Source organism: Petaurus breviceps, unplaced genomic scaffold, assembly GCF_028583685.1.
Source record: "Petaurus breviceps papuanus isolate PSGF00001 unplaced genomic scaffold, PetGlider_PUasm1.0 37, whole genome shotgun sequence".
NCBI lineage: Eukaryota > Metazoa > Chordata > Mammalia > Diprotodontia > Petauridae > Petaurus > Petaurus breviceps.
In genome coordinates this window covers 5,387,386-5,405,423 of record NW_027186296.1, presented here as the reverse complement: position 1 = coordinate 5,405,423, position 18,038 = coordinate 5,387,386, and the positions used below count along the sequence as shown (strand labels likewise).

General features: G+C 37.3%; 1 protein-coding gene across 1 annotated transcript in view; it reads right to left on the bottom strand.

Moving 5' to 3' along the window:
- The window catches only part of RYR3 (ryanodine receptor 3), a 777,114-nt gene that overhangs the window by 145,415 nt on the left and 613,661 nt on the right, over positions 1-18,038 (bottom strand). The window contains exons 53-57 of the mRNA XM_069097663.1: positions 8,464-8,553; positions 6,705-6,851; positions 5,682-5,744; positions 3,223-3,298; positions 2,984-3,107 (exon numbers count right to left, since the gene is read on the bottom strand). Of these exons, the coding sequence (XP_068953764.1) occupies positions 2,984-3,107; positions 3,223-3,298; positions 5,682-5,744; positions 6,705-6,851; positions 8,464-8,553 (500 nt within the window). The remainder of the gene's footprint in view (positions 1-2,983; positions 3,108-3,222; positions 3,299-5,681; positions 5,745-6,704; positions 6,852-8,463; positions 8,554-18,038) is intronic.

Sequence of the window (18,038 nt, the reverse complement as noted above, 5' to 3'; positions counted from 1 at the left end):
TTAACAACAAATCACAGCTTGTTTTGCTTGACTATTCTTATTTTTTATAAGGGAGAGTTCTTTTAGCAAAAGGGGAGTGGAGAGAGCGAGCCAGTGGGTTGTGACAGTGATATAAAAGACAACAAGCTGCAAATCATAGCAGTCATTCATTCTAGTATAAAGAATAAGCTTTAAATTACATTGAGATTCTGAATTAAAAGTTTTTGTGATAGATATCATCTGTTGTCTGATTTCTTGACAATGAAGGAGCAAATGTTATTTGTTATTTTATTTACAAGACAGAATGACAACATTTTTCTGGATTTTAAAATAAATGAGTTATAAGATCCAATCTTCTTGAAAAGGAGCCATAGTTATATCTATAGTCGGGGGGAAACTGCAAGAAATTAAAAGCCACATAGCATCTTACACAGGAAAGAAATTTCTTTAGGGGAGTAGATATACAAATACAGAAACCAAAGATCAAGTTTATGTTACATATAAGGAAGAGGGAACATGACTTACATGGCATACCCCAAAGGATCATACTGTACAGTTAAAACCCAAATTTTCAACAATACGTGGTATTTATATGATGTTTTAAGGTTTACAAATGCTTTGCATAAATTATAATGTTATCCTCACAACAAGCCCATGGGATAGGAATTACAATCATCATCCCCATTTTAGACATGAGGAAACTGGATTAAGTGATTTGTCTGTGGTCACACAGCAAAAAATTTTCAGAAGCAGGATTTGAACCCAGATTTCTCTACTCCAAGGCCATCACACTTTTCAATAAATCATACTGCTTCTTAAGAGGCATGTACATACAAAAACAAATTAAGAACTGGAAAAATTATATGTAAAATGTAGGCATAAAGACAGAGCATAGAAAAAAAATATGAAAATTTTTGAGATTTTAAGAATTATTTTTCTTACTACTTTTTATATGTAGAATGGTCTCTAAGCTGAAAACCTGAAACTAGCATCTCAGGGGTTACTGAATGCTTTCTCAAAATCCTTGGGGTAAGGAAACAGGTCAAGATGGAATGGAAAACAGGGAAGCATGAGAATGGGAATTAGTCCTTATGACTTTAATAGACTAATTTTTATCCCACAAATTTAGGTATAAGAATGAAATTTCATCAATGGATAGTGGTTATATAGAGGTAAAAACAGTTTCAGCTGGTGAGAAAAAAGGAAGATTAGAAAGATAATATGTAGAAACAGCTTAGTACTTTGAAATGTCAGTTAATTACAAATAGCAAAAAGACCTCCCAGAAAGGAATCTCTAGGACAGTTGGTACCTCCTTAAACTGAATAAAGCCAACTTTGTTTATAAACAATAAGGTGAGCAATACTTTCCTCAGGCTTAGATAGTGAGTTTCTTACAAAAGGTTCCAGAAAAGGTGATACCACTATCCTCGTGATTTCTTTAGACATTTTTTTAGATATTGCAGCTAACTTATATTTTAGGGAAGCGTGTGACAATATCTCTCACACTGTTCTTGTGGAAATGACAGAAGTAGGTTAGATGGAATGCCCCAGAGATCTGTGCTTGTCCCTGTGTTATTTAAGTAGTAGCTGTATAAAGGTGTACAAGGAATGCTTATTAAATTTTTAAATGGCACAAAACTGAGAAGGAAAGCAAACACCTTGGATCACAGAATCAGGATCCAAAAACAATCCTGAGAAGCTACAAAATTGGGCTTAACCTAAAAAGATGAAATCTGACATGGATATTATGAGTTAAGACCCCATCTTATAATAGGTTCATAAATCAAATTCATATGAAAAAGAGATAGTAGATGTGGGATATACCATAGGCAGCAGTTTTTCTGAAAGATATCAAGGGAGTTTGGGGTATGCTGTTATCTCAGCATGTGGTAACATCATGATATGGCAGACAAAACATGATAATATGATTTTAGGTTACATTAGGAATCCAAGATCACAAGGAAATAGTTCCACTGTACTCAGCTTTGGTCAGAACACGTCTGTAATATTGTACTTGATATTGAGAATCACATTTTAGGAAGGACACTGATAAACTGGAGAGCATCCAGGATGATGAAGGGTTTTGAGATTATAGGATCGTAGATTTAGAAGTAGAGAGGATAAAACAGGTCATCTAATCTAAAGGCCTCATTTTTCATGACTATCCCCAAATCACACAGATGTGGCTAACAAATCTGGGATCTGAATCCACTTAGTCTAAATCAACCAAAGCAGCCTGGTGTAGTGGATAGAGAACTGGACTTGTCAAGAAAACCTGGGTTTGAATACTGCCTTAGACCTTTATTAGCTTTGTGACAATGAACACATCATTTAATTTCTCTTCTCTTCAGCTTTCTAATTTGTAAAATAGGGATAATAAAAGCACTGACTTAGCTAACAGTGAGGATGAGGTGAGATAAAATGCTTTGCAATATCATATGAAGAAAATGGAAATACTTAGCCTGTAGAAGGCAAGACTTATTGGAGGGGTGGGGGGACATAATAGCGATCCTGAAGTCCCTATTCACCTAGAAAAGGGGTTAGACACTGCTTGGCCACAGGGGCAGAAGTGCGAACAATGGGTAGAAGTTGCAATGATGTAATTTGGAACAGTTATAAGAAAAACAAAACTTCCTAATTGTGAGAACAATCAAAAAATGTACCGGGATGGTTTGGAAGATGGTAGGTTCTCCCTTGTTGAAGATTTTCAAACAAAGGCTGGATGAACACTTGTTAAGTACACTGTAGGGAGGAATTCCTTTTCAGATGTCAGCTGGACTAGATAGCTTCTGAGTCCTAATTCTGAGATTGTATGATTCTTTCTCATGGGTTTCATTTCCTACCTATTAATTAACTCATTTTTTTTTTCAAAATAAATATTTTTCAATTTCAAAAGACTTAATTGTTGTTCTTTCTTTTATCAATATTAGCCAGAGATCAAGAGGGGGTGACAAACTAAGGTAACTGAAGACAGGAAATAGTAACAAAGGGAATATTTACTTACCTAGATACAACAATACCATTCACTTGGAGGAATTTAAATAGCTCCTGGGCTTTCTCTCTGTCCCTGAACTTCTCCTTGGCTGTCAAGGTGTCATATGGCACTAAGAGAGGGTGACTGCCTCCACCTATGATAAATTAAGAGAACTATAATACACTTTGTATCTTCCCTTTCATTGACAGGAAGTAACATACCTGATGCCCAGTGTTATTTCCTCTGTATACTCTGCAAACTAGCCTTACCTTTGTTTTCCAGTTCCATCTTTTTCTTTTTGGCCCAGATATTGTGATAATTCTCAGCCACAACCTCCACCATCCCCTGCCAAGAGAAAGCCATTGAGAATGTGAATAGGTTGGTGGCAGAAAGAAAAATGAGCTCATCAGTCACAGGCTATTTTTGGATGGATCAGGAAAGGAACATTACTAAAAGCTTTTGGCTTATTACTAGGTGTTTCCTATCATTACTTATTCTATGCTTATGTACCTCATTAGTTATATAGTATCACAAAAATATCTAATCCTGTTTTTTTTTTCAATTTATTAGTCTGTTAGTAGGATACGTGAAAAATAAACATTTCAACTTGAAGTTACAAATCAGCAGTGTGTCATTTTATAACAGGATTTCAGAATCTTAGGGCTAGGAAAATCCTTGAAAAGGTCAAGTCTATTCCTGTTCATATGGTAATCAGACTGGAATGAGGCATTTAGTCACTTATATTTTCTGGTTTTACTGTTTTTTAGGTTATGAGGGTAGGGAGAACATGAATTTACATTGGTCCAATGGTTAGGAAAACAAACTAAATTTGTAAGAAGTCATCAAGGTAGGGAAACTAATGGCACCTATATTGGTGAGAGACTGGTATAAATATAAAACTTTACAAATAAAATTCATTCACACAAGTACCACAGCATTATAAAGGGAAAGTGGATACTGAGCCATGTACAGATATCTAATCTAAGAACAAATGAATAAATTGAATGGAGTATCACTGGCCTTGTTGCCACAGCCTGCAAATGTCAAGGGAGTGAAAGGCAGAGGTTGAAATAGAAGTGGGGTGGAGAAATAGGAATTATCAGAGATATTCCAAAGATGCAGACTGTTTCATTCTCTCCCACTGCATTTTACATTCTTCTATCTGTGTCCTCTATGCTGATATGAAACATCATGGACATCCGTGAGGTGTCGTGGTGAAGGCCTAATCAGTATACAATAAGCTGAAGGACAGCTGCTACAGTGGAAAGTGTGCATAGTATTCGTAATTTTCTGTATAACCTCAGGTAAATCATTGTGTGCCTCAGTTTCCTCATCTGTAAAATGATGGGGTTGGATCAGATATCCTCTGAGATCTAGAGCAATGAATCTGAGTCTAGAGAGGTGGGCTTTAGGAATACTTGTTATTGAAGCAATAGCATATGAAGGAAGTTCACATACATAGATAATTGAATAGATAATAGCTAAGCAGAACTTCATGGATGAATTACCATTTGATTTTGTTTTTCACTTTAGCACTATACTTTTCTATACATTACTCTCTCTTTACCATGCTGAACCAGGCTGTACAGAACCCACAGCCCTTACTATACTGAACTGTCACACAGTATTAAAAGTTTCAGGAGAAACTCTAAGCCTTGGACTATCTGAAAATACTTTTCCCATGTCTCTACTCAATGTGATAATGCTCAATAGTCTAGCTTTGGCATTTTATGCCAGCAGTTCTCAAAGTGTGGTCTGTAGAGCACAGGGGTCCCTGAGACCTTTCCAGGAGGTCTGTGAGGTCAAAACTTTTTTCATAATAATACTAAGACATTATTTGTCTATTAAAGTAGTCCTCCCTTTTTCCAATTACATATCTATATAAGGATAGGTTTTCTTCATATGCCTCAACCAAAACAGTATATCACAACAGACTGAATCCAGAAACATATCAGAATACAGCTGTTTCTATTAAACCAAACATTAAAGAGATTTGCAAAAAAAAAAACAACCCAATTTTCTCACTAATTTTCTGATTTGGAAAATGTAATTTTTCATTAATTGTGTTATTTATATAAAAATGTAAAGGGTTTTAAAATTATTTTAAAATGAATAAATATTTTAAACATTTATCAGTTTAAATTTCTAATAAGGACAAACCTTTTCGTTTGTGTTGACATCTATTCTTTTCTTCAACACTCAGGGGTAAGAAACCTTGATAATATATCTTGTAGTGTGTGTAACAGAAAGAGCAGTAGAATGGATATCAGGAAGTCTGAGTTCTATTCTTGACTCTACCACTGACCATCTTTATAATATTGGACAAACCATTTTACCTCTCTGGGCCTCAGTTTTATCACCTGTAAAATGACAGAGCTGGACTAGATGATCTTAAAGGTTCTTTCTTTTTTTTAATATATATTTTTTGCTTTTTTTGGAGGGGGGAAAGCAGGCCAATTGGGGTTAAGTGACTTGTCCAAGGTCACATGGCTAGTAAGTGTTAAGTGTCTGAGGTCAAATTTGAACTCAGGTCCTCCTGACTCCAGGGCCGGTGCTCTATTTACTGAGCCACCTAGCCGTCCCTAAAGGTCCTTTCTAATGCTAATATTTTCTATATACATAATATATAATACAATATAATATAATGAAATCTTAATTCTAAGATACATTGTCAAAGGTAAATTATACTGTTCTGAAGAATACGAACAGTGAAGACATTAGTACTGACCTGGACTTCCCTAGAAAGCACAACATTTGACAGGTCAAGTGGAGTAGGATTGTAGCTGTTGCCCTAGAAAAAGCAAAGTAAAGTTACTTGATCTGACATATATCCCTCGTTTTTATTAGTATTCCTGACACCTTCTATTTTTAACAAGCACAGCAGCAAGTCTCTTCTCTTTCCTATTTTGAGTAACTGGGGAAAATGAAGACTGTCTGCCCCAAGGAAGATACAAAAACTGAATGAGGCTGGTAGCAAGGAGACCAAATGAAGGAGAAGAAGATGGTAAGAATGACCAAGAAGTATTTGCTTTCATCTTGAACCAGATTTGAGGACTTTATATGAAACTGCCCTGGATGTTCTAAGAAACTGAGAAATCCAGTGGTTAGACTCTAAGAATCATGAAAAGTTGTAGGACAGACAGAAGAAGGAAAGGAAAGAGAAGGAGGAAAAGTAAAGGAGAGAGAGAACGAGAGTAAGACATAGAGGCAGAGGGAGAGAGGTTAACTATGCTCCTTCCAAGATGGAGAGGGGAGATGGTACTAACAGCAGTTGTGGGGCAAGGGGAGACTGTACCTTACCACAGAATCTTCAGGACTGCAAGTGACCCTGGGGATATACATGTACTTTGATAACAGTTGTTAATCTTGTAATTTTGATTTTGTTTACCTCTTTAAAAAACAAAATTTTATTTTATAATATAATGAACTAATATTGTGAATACTGCCTACAAGCAAGGAATCTGTCTTGAAATTATGGATTATGATTATGATGCATGTTGTCTCAGATTTCCTTATGAGCCAGAAGAGTTAAAGACATTTCCTAAATTGTACCTGGGCCTGTTGTTTCATGAGATAATTTCTGAAACAAAGATTGCATAACAAAATTTTTGTTTAGTTGTGTGATGATCAGATTCATCTACTCAGTGCTACTCCTAAAGAAAATATCAAGCCATGAAATTCCATGGACACTATTAGAGTACTTATTTCCCCATAGGTTTAAAGAGTCTGGTTCTAAGCAGTCCTTTCTTACCTGGCTGGCTTGGGAAATGCTGCGAAGCTTCTCATTTTCCCGTTGTTGTATGATTGTTTCACTTTCTCTGGTTCTGTCTACTGTCCAGCCCACAGCTAGCATGGTTTTCAGAGACTCTCTGACAGGCCAACGATAAATTTCCTTTTCCTAGAAACAAATTCAAGATGACTTGCAAAGAATAGATTTTTTTATAAGCCTCTCAATCCCAAAGGGATGTAGTGTGGTGCCTTAATATAATGAGAATGGGAATTTGAAGATCTTCCCTGTCCCTTAATAAACCTGGGGGGAGTTTGAAGACCTCTCCTGCTTTGAAAGTAAACTCTTCCCCCTAATAGGCTGAATGTAATCACATGGAGCCTGTGATGGAGGGGAATTTGCTAAAGGGTGGGGCAGAATCCACAGGAAGCTTCCCTGCTGTGAAGATAAACTCTGTCCCCTAATAGGCTGAATGTAGTCACATGGAGCCTGTGGTGGGAGGAGTTTGCTGAGGGGAAACAGAGCCCACAGGAAGCTGGTCAGAACTAGCAAGATGGTGGGGGAGAGAGGACACTCAGGCAAGGAGTGAGATAGGCTTGTGAATAGATATTGATCTTGTATTGGTTTGTGGGAAGGTTGAAGGATGCTGTGGCTCTCAGTGTTATTATGACTTCTTAATATCTTTGGTACTATGATGGAATCAGCTTATTGGCTTGGGGATTGGGTTTTCTGGTATCAAAGAAATGTTTCAGTTCTGACCTCTACCTGGAGAATCTGGTATATTTTGCAATCAAATGTCATGTGATACTTATACTCATGGTCTTTATCATGATATGAATTATTAGTGAATGAGGTAGCTATTTCAGGGGCTAAAGCAAACTCACTGGGTAAAAAAAACAAATAAAATTCAAGACCCTCAAGAAGGTCTGTTGCCTTCAATTTAAACGTGTCATGCCATTAAAAAGTATTTGGAGTTTTGTGAGGAAAGAGAAGGACACAGCAAGGGCAAAAGTAAGAAAATAATGATTGGTGTTTTAAGTTGTAGTGGAAGTGGGGGGGTAATATGAAAATGCCTTGTCAAGGAAAATTCCAATTTAGGCAGTTATCATATTCTTTTGACCTCAAAATTAGTTCTGGACCTCCATGGGATTTTGCTCAAAATTAGAAAACATGCACTATTTTAAGTATGAGGATAGGGCTATTCACCCTATGAATGGTATAAAATGCTCATTGAGAAAATGGCACAGAATCAGAATCAGAAAGGAGTTATATAACACGTTTATCTACACAATTCTTATGTAAACATAATTGGAAATATCATCCTTTTTCATACTACATGGAAACTTTGTTTTCCCTCTTGTCCTTTGTTTTCTCTGAAATAATTTTTACTTGAGAAAAATTGAGCAGCTTCCTGATTCCCCTTGGGGCTCACCTCCTCCCTAATTAGAATCACTCATAGTTTATTTGCACAGGTTTTTACAAAAAAGAATAAACTTTTCTCTGGTCCCTATGTGTTAAATAACACCTCTTCTACAGATTTTAAGGAACTAGAGAGTACAACATGACATTGCATTCTGGGAATTAAATCCTGGGTGTGGGGCAGAGGAGGAGAAGTTGCTCACAGATAGGAAACAAGAAGAATTTATTTTGTCATAAAAAATCTATAAATTTTGTGTGAATCCTTTGTTGACTCTCCTATGGCTGACTGAGGAAACTTCTCTAGGATGGAAATAACATTGTGTAAAGAGTGAAATATTCTTCTCTTTCTTCCATTGTTTCTTACCTTTTCAGTTAGTGTTTTAAAAGGTCTTATTAATGGATGTGTCTTCACATTTTCATCCAGAGAGATACCGTATTTCCATCCATTCTGACTCTGTCAGGGGGAAAGTTTTTCAGTTTAAATAGCATTGTTGGTCATTAAACATCCCTACTTGTGACCTACCTGATGGTCTCCTATTTAGCTAAAGAAATGAGCCAATTGCAAAGAAAGAACTATGCCAAATGTACCTACAAATCCCTTGGAAATTCTCTCCTCAAACCTTAAACCTTTAGACTAACTTCTGAATTATTAATTGTTTCCTTTAACTCCTATTTTATCTGGTTGTCCTCTCTAGATACATACTTGCATTTCAGGAACAAAGGGGTCTGTGTACACTGCTTCACAAAGGCTTGAAAAATATGGTAAGATCTGAGCAGTTTCTCAAGGGCCACATGCCATGATGAATTGGCTGCTTTACCAAAACTGTTGTGACCTGGGTTTAAGATAATTCCAGCCCTCTTACATACATATATTACCACATGGAAGAATGCTCAAGGTGAGGATAGACAGGTAACTAGCCATTTAGTTCTTACCAAGATGTAAGATAGAATTCTAAGTTTAAGAACTGGATTTTCAGTCTTTAGTATGCTCTAATGAAACATACTACCCACCTCCAAAATCTAAACATTTACTAGACATTTTGACTTGGTATTGACTCAACATTCAGGGATACCCAAGACTAACCAGTGTAAGGACTATCTGTATGGTCAATGATAGCTCTAGTGACCAATTAGATGAATAATAATAAAAATAAAATAACTCCACTAAAGGACAATCCATCATCCATAGTCGGGGGGGGGGGGAGGCGGCGAGGAGCAGAGTGGCAGAGTGAGGATCAAGGGAAAAATAATAGAATGCTAACCAGGATGAGGTACAGCAGGGAATGCTTGCTCTGAGACTGCTATGATAGTTTTGAAGGCTTGGCAGGAATCTTGAAACACTGGCCAATTGGATTCTATTTGAGTTAACACATGGGCAAATATGATGAAATTTCCCCTATAAACCTAAGAAATAGATGGGGCAGCAAAGGCTCATATACAGGCCCTACATTAAACAACTTTAACCATGTTAACATTAAAGACAACAGAACAAGTAGTGCTTCTTTGTATTCTGGTGCAATAACAAGGTAAGAGTCGTCATCAAATCAGAAATACCAATATCTCACCTGCTGGAAATACTTTAGTGAGATGGTGCTAACTACTTAATCAAATTAATTAACATGAAATGGACTGATGAGTGGGTTACTTTCACTATGTATCACTGCTGTATCATGTCATGGAAACAGATGATATGGCAACAAAAGCAAACAAAAAACCAACCCTTCATTCTTAAACCTAGAATAGATTAAATAAGAGATGAAATGAGGAGGTATTAAAATCTGAAACTATACTAAAGACTGAAATTAAAAATCTTCACTAAATGCAAACTCCATAAATTATACTTAATACTGAAACTGATTATAAACAACACCAATATGACAAATGATCCTCTCTAGCACCGGGCCACAAACCAAGAAAAACAGGATCCCTTCCATCCATGCACCCATTGTTTTCCTTTTAGATCCCTCTTCAATGAAGAATATAAGGATTTGTTGTCCTGTTTTGCTGAGCTTTTTCAGTGGGGATGTGCCTCAGAACTACTTTCAGTGTTTCAATATTTTCTGGGGACAAGATCTAATTCATCTCTTTCCCCTCCAGGCTTTCTCCAGGGAGAGCAAGGCATTCTGACCTCCTGACCATGCTTCCATACCACTGGTTGTCCCTCGCTACACGAGGATGGCCTTGTGCAGCCTCATGGGACAAAGTCTCACTATTTATCACCACATTGTAAATCTCAAGGGAAGATCTGCACAGTCTAATTTCAAGTTTTCCTCAACAGACCCCTCTCCAACCACTTACACTCTTACTCTACTCAATGCTTGATGGATAGCAAACTCCCATGAACTTATACTTGCTCCCTTCCAAAGATTCTGAACCCCAGGCTGAAGATGCACAAACCTTGTTGTTTACCCTCACCTTATTATTCTCTTGTGCCTATCCTCCTCTACCTTATCCCCATAAGATCCCATTCCATATCTACTAATCTCCATCCCCAACATTGTGCCCTCTGGAATACCTGCTCCACATTGAATATACTTCCTCTTACCTTAAATATCTTCCTTTTTCATTCCTTCTATCATCTGCTCACTGAGACCTGGCTACCTCCTGATGACACCATTTTCCTTGCCACCATCCCAGTATTACTCTTTTGCTCATATTAAACTCTCATTCTCCTTCCCCTCCTCCCTCCCACCCATCCATCTAAAAGATTAAAGTGGGGGTAACTGAAATACTTCTTGCTTTCCATTGCCATTGTTGGAATCTCCTATCACCTTCACTAAACAGTCTTTCCTTCTGTGAGATTTATGCTATTTAAATTTATCACCCAATCAAGATCTTGGTGGTTTTAATATATCAAACTTCAGAGCATACTCCTTCATTCCTCAAAGAATTTAGTACTTAGCTACCAGTCTTCCTCTCTTTCCCATCTCCTGACTTCATATTAGGATACTTCAAAATACACGTTGATATTTCCTCAAATACTTTAACTTCCCATCTACTCAATTCCAATGATCTATTTCTTGACTCTACCTTAGCTCCACACAGAGATGGTCTTATCTTTGATCTGGCCATCACCTACAAGAATCCCACTTGCTTGTTCACAAATAGAAGCAGCGAGGTGGCACAGTCGATAAATCACTGGGACTAGTCAGAAAGTCCTGAGCTCAACCCAAGCCTTAGAAACTTACTAGTTGTGTGACGCTGGGCAGTTTACTTAACTTCTGCTTGCCTTAGTTTAAACTATAAAATGGGGATAATAATAGTACCTGCCTCCAGGGCTGTTTTAAGGATCACACGAGATGATAATTGTAAGCATAGCGCCTGGCACATAATAGGACCATATGAATGTCATCTATTGTTATTGTTGTTGTTGTTGTTATTAAACTCAAAAATTCCCTTGTGATGACAATTTTTTATCCTTCCATCTTTCCCCAATATTTTATGACTGTTTTGTTCTGTGTCCTCATTGTGACCTTCATGATTTGTATCCCTTAGTTCTTTGCCAGGTCATTGTACCTATACTGGCTAAACTCTTCTTTCCCTATGTCAACCCATCCATGAGTAATAAAACACTAAGCTATTTGTTTATTCTCAAGTACCTTTCACTCTCATCCTATAGTTAATGATAGCATTGCAAAGCCCTGATCTTGGATTATTCCCTCAATCCGTCTCCTCAGCATTCATATGCTGCTGAATGGAACTGGAGAAAATCATGAAATTGTACTAATTGGGTCACTATAAATTTATGTTACTTAATCTCAACAGTACCTTTTGCAGTAGACAGTCTATTCCCACCCAACTAATTTACTATACCATTTCTCATAGTGGCTATTCTAAACTTTGTCTCTTCACAAGACTTCCATGGCATAACCTGTCTCTATTTTTTAGCTGAGGTCCTTGCTTCATGAAAAACTGGAGCCCATTTGCTTATAACTCTCCCTTCTCTCCTCTTCATCTCAGATCATTCATAAAATTTACTATACTACACCCTTCATTCTAATCTTGAATGAGATGGCACTTTTCCTACTCAAAGCAAATGTCTCTACAAGCATCTTTGATCCTATCCCTCCAGAGTTCTATAGTGAATTGACCCCATTCTCATACTTACTTTCATTAGTCTTCAAACTTTCCCTCTCCTGTTTCCCTACTGTCTACAAACATGTCAGTATCTTTGTAATCTGTAAGAAAATTTGATCCTATCATCCCTGCTAGTTATTATCCTGTATCTTTCTTCCCCCTTAACTCCTTGAGAAAGTTATCTATACTAAGGTACTTTTCACCTCCTTTCCTCTAATCGTCTTCTAAATCTTCTGCAAATTGTCTTTCAAACCTGCTCCCTGTGATCATGAACTAAAACTGCCCCCTCTAAGAAAGCTACCAGTAGTCTGTGAACGAATGGTTCTTTTTGCAATCCTGATGCTTCTTGATGTTTCTGTAACAGACTGTGACATTGCTCTCTTCTGGCCATCCTCCTGTCTGACTGCTCTCTAAGTATCCTTTGTTGTTTCTTCCTCTATGTCATCCCCACTGACTTGGTGTCCCCAAAGGCTGTGTTCTAGACCATTTTCTCTTCTCTTTCTATACTATCCTATTTGGTGATTGCATCAACACCTGTGGATTCATTTGTGATCTTTATGCAGATGATAACCAGAACTACCTCTTTCCTGAGATCTATTCTTGCATCAACAATTGTCTTTTTAACATCTCAAACTGTGTGTCTCATGGGCATTTCAAACTCAACATATTGAAATCCGACTTCATGTCCCCCCTCAAACTTCCCTAATACTGTCAAAGGCACCACCAGCATCCTATTACTGAGGCTTACAACCTCAGCGTCATCCTTGACTCTCTCACTCACCACACGTATTCAATCCTTTGCCAAATCTTGTGTGCCTGAGCAACAGAACTGCAAACTTGTTCCTAGTTGAAGCTACAGAAAACTTCAGGTGGCTCTAGGTCTTTTCAACTATCTTGAAGATTCTGACAGTTCAGAGAAACAGAACAGCAGGCTCCCCTGCAGTCAGGGGCTGGCTGGCTGCTTGGCTGCAGGTCTTGGACAGGATAAAAGCTGAATCTACAACCTCAGTCTAAGGTCACAGTCATGTATTTATCTTTTTCTCTTCCTCCTCCTGGCCCGATACATAGACTCAGGCCTGGTCTAAGCTGTATTTGCTAGATGGGTGGCTATTCAACCAACACGATGTACTGACACTGGATGAGAGACATATTTCTGTTGTCCTGTCTGTTCCTGGATTGGTATTGAGGATGCTTTTATTGAGCCTACAGAAGATGAGCCTATATCCTCAAACTGTTATTTGATTTTAAAAAGCTGCAATTATTTTATCTACCTGTACAGCAGTCTTTAGGATAATAATATAAAAGAATAATGGATGGATAACAACTTGTTTCCGGATTGTTTCTATCTAAATCCCACTGAAAGAGATAAGAAGAAAGAGATGATGATGATGACAGTGAGGATGACAACATCTGTTGAACTATATTGCTTTGTTTGTACAAAGAGGGAGTGATGATAGAAAGTCAGGACCAAGTCAGTTCCACCAGAAAACACAGAAGGGTCATTCTTTTTTTTTTTCCTTTTGGAGGGGGGAAGCAGGGCAATTGGGGTTAAGTGACTTGCCCAAGGTCACGCGGCTAGTAAGTATTAAGTGTCTGAGGCCAGATTTGAACTCAGGTCCTCCTGACTCCAGGGCTGCTGCTCTTGTTCACTATGCCACCTAGCCACCCCAGAAGGCTCATTCTTAGGAAACCTGGATTTAGTGATCAACATACATTTTGCAAGGAACTGGTGAAGCCTATATATCATTCAACCAAAAATTTAGCACCTTTTAAATATCTAGAGCAAAACACAACTTAATGGCTATAATTAACCATAGAAATTTCTTATAATTATTGAGATAATGATAAAAAACAATAATAATTGACATTTACATAGTACTTTAAGTATAGAGTAGCTGATAGAGAGCTAGAGTCAGGAAGATCTGAATTCTAGTACATTCTTCCATATGTATTGTCTCTGTAATTCTAGACTAGTTACCTAACCTATAGAGAATGTGTTGATCTTCATTGTTAGAGGGAGTCCCTCACCAGGAGCTCCCTACACTAATAAAACACATTTTAGGAAAAAAAATAGATATACATATCTGCATATATATATATATTTAAAATGATTCATAGACATTATTTCATTGGATCATCACATTCACCCTCTGAAATAAATACCATATGTCTTATTCTCCCTCTTTTCTAGATAAGGAAATAGGTTGACAGAGGGTAAGTAATGTATGAAGTGGGATTCAAACCTAGGCCTTTTTGATCACAGACAGCACAGCACTTTATTTACAAGACCACACTGTCTTTCAGTCATGATGACTATAAGAGCTAGCAGAGTCTGATGGAAAATGCTCCTGCATTAGAAAAGTGCAGGGCTATTTCTATTGATGTCTTGAATAATGTAGATATTTTAGGACTTGTTTTCCCTCTTTGTGATCCAGTTTCTTCCATCTGAAAGTGGGGATAATATTTCTTGACCACTCCTGAGTTCACAAAATTTTCAAATGGGCACACACGAAATCATTTAGGAAATAAATATGTTCTAGAAATAACAAAGTGTTAGACTATCATTATCTTTCTTATTGCCAATATTAGCCCCAAATAGGAAAGTAGAGAGGGGATGTATATAAAGGGATGAACACAACTGAGAGTACTTTAGAATAGTTAAGACTTAAAAGTGATTAGGGCCCTAAATTGTATCCAATTAGCTTTCTATTGTCTTCATGTGAAAATAGATTAATTGTTTTGGGCCATGTAGCCCACATTTTCATATGGATGGTCCATGAGAATTCTGGCTTCCTTTGGCTCAACTTCTATGTTATAACTTTCATTCTTTAAGAGCTGATAAAGCAGTTACACTTACTAAGCATTCAGTCAGTTAAGGAATTTTACATGCTATATGGAATAACTAAATTGAAAAAAAAATTGTTTTATTCAGTCAGTATCCACCTCCTTTTCCTCCCATTCCATTCAACTGAGAATATAAGAAAAAAATTCATTATGAACATATCTAGTCAGTCAAAAAAAATTTCCAAAAACAAAATTTCTCTCCTTTTGAGTCCTTCGCCTCTATCTAGAGGTGCATAGCATGTTTCATCATTAATACTTCGGAATCTTGGTTAGTCATTACTTTGATAAGAATTCGCCACAATGGTATTTTATCACATTGAGTGTTAATATATTCCCCAATTTATGGGCACCTCCTAAGAACCTCATCTTTTGCTACTTCAAAAAGAATTATAAATATTTTTGTATATTCTTTGTTTTGCTCAGGTCTAAGCCCTCCCTTAGCATATACTTCCCCCCAATTTCCTCTCCTTGCTTCTCTCCATTCTTTCCTATTTATCTGAGTGAAATGTATATCTGTACTAAATTGTGCATGTAAGTATTCTTCCTTTTTTTGACCAGTTCATATGAGAGTGAGGTTCAAGTGTCAGTTGCCTCACTCCATCCTTTCCTCCTTGTTTGTATAGATGTCTCCTTGTGCTCCTGGATTATGTCTGATAATTTTCCCTAATTTATCTTTCTTTCCCTTCCTACTCAGTATATCCCTCTTCTCCTTTCTTTCCATTCTTAAGATCATCAAAACAGAACGTAGGCTTTATCTATCTGAATTTCCTTTATGAATCCTGATAATAATATAGAGGTCAGAGAAGACGTATCACTCCCCATATTTGAATGTAAATACTTTATAATTGTTTAGTCCTTTATCATTGTTCATTCATTTTTACCTTTTTAAAAAGTTTTTCTTCACTTCTGCTTTTAACTTCAAAGTTTCTCTGTAGATTTGGTCCTTTCATCAGGAATATTTGGAAATCTTCTGTTTCATTAAAGGTCTATTCCCCTCCTCCGGCCCCTACAGCCCCCCCCACAGTATAATACTCAGTTTTGATGTAAGACCATATTCTTTGCCTTCTGAAATGTAATGTCCCAAGTTCTCTGCTATTTTACATTGCTATATCACATGTGATCGTGACTGTATCTCCTTACTACTTGAATTCTTTCTTTCTGGCTGCTTGCAGCATTTTTTCTATTATATGGAAGCTCTAGAATTTGGTTACAATGTTCCTGAGAGTTTTCATTTGGGTGTTCTTTCAGGAAGAGACCAGTAGATTCTTTCTATTTCTGCTTTGCTCTCTGGTTCTAAGATTTATGAGCAGTTTCCTTTAAAGATTTTTTGAAGTATGAAGTAAGCTCTTTTTTTATAGTCAATGATCCTGAAATTTTTTCTCCTTGATCTGTTTTCCAGGTCAGCTGTTTTTGTTATGAGTTAATTTATATATTTTTCTCTTTTTTTCTTAGCCTTTTACCTTTGTTTTAGTATCTCTTCTGCATTTGTTCTGAGCATCTCTGCCACAATAATAGCTCATTATGATGGAGTTATTTTCCAGCCTACTTACTGACTTTAGAATTTATATTACCATTGAGCCCTACCACACTTTTGAAAAGAAGGTCTGGGCTGGTCCTGTAGCTTATTTCTTGGGGTATGGGATGTTGTATTATTTGAAGATCTGAGACAGGCTGGAGATCTTTAAACTTCAAGTGTTCCCAAAGGGGTCTGATCATGCAAATTTTGATTGCCATTTCCTCCCCTGCCCCAACCCTGGTTCAAACACCACAAATTCCTAATCTGGGTTTGAGTCTGCATAAAAGTAAACTGCTGCTGGACTGACTACCCCATCAACAAGCTGAAAAATTCTCTTGGATTCAGAGAGGCATAATTGTAAGTTTCTGGGATTCCTACTTTGTTTATTCCTTTGCACATTGGACTAGACGATAGACGTGAGACCCTGATATGACTTGGGGTCCAAGTCACACAACTACTGATACTAGTTTCTGAACTTCACCTTTCTCAGTATACTGCCCAGGGTCTTCCTGCTCAGGAATACCATTCTTCTACTTGAGTCCTTTTTTTTTGAGTCCACCTTGAATCTGTGACTCAGAACTGGGTAGTAGCAGAAAAGCTGTCAGTTGACTTTTATTTCCATCATAGTGCCCTTATATAGGACTAGGAATAAGCTGTGAGAATTTTGAACCTCTTCTTGCACTGGTATACAACATCTACTTGGGCCCTGTAGTATGAGATGAATTCTCTCCCTTCTCCACAGGTCCCCCTTTCTTTCTTCCTTTGTCAAGTTTCTATGGCCAAATGACTTACTGTGACTTTTCCTGGACTTCCCCATAAGGATTAAGTCTGGTGCATTCTCTGGATGTTGTAGAGTGATGCTCACCACAATGCTTCCTATCAGTTATCCATCTTGGCTCTTCTTCAATGACTCAGTTTTTAAAGGAGAGTCTAGAAGTGCTATCATGACCTACAATATAACTACTATGGTTGGATCAGTATCCTTGCCCAGAATAAAACTTTCTGGATTAGCAATAGCCTTCTATGTTGTGTCTCTGCTGCACATTTCTTCCTTTTGCTAACCATTTTCCATGGAGCTAACAAAATGATATTCCTAAAGCACAGTTATGACTATGCCACTCACGTCAACAATCTCGGGTTGTCTCCAGCATTAAATACAACCTCTTCTGTTTGTATGTAAAGTTTGTATAACCTGGTTCCAATACACCTTTCCAGGCTTATTACACATTATTCCCCTTCATTCACTTCACATTTCAGACAAACTGGACTTCATGCTGTTCCTGACATATGACCTTCTATTTTTTGTCTCTGTGTCTTTGCATAGTCTGTACGCCATGTCTGTAATATCTTCCTCTTTTGCCTCTTAGAATCCCTAGCTTCCTTCAAAACTCAGTTCCAGTGTCACCTCTATGAAACCTTTCCTAACTTACTTAGGTAATAGTGCCTCCTCCCAAAACTCTCTTGGATTTATGTTGTAAATATTTTGTTTAAATGGTGAGATG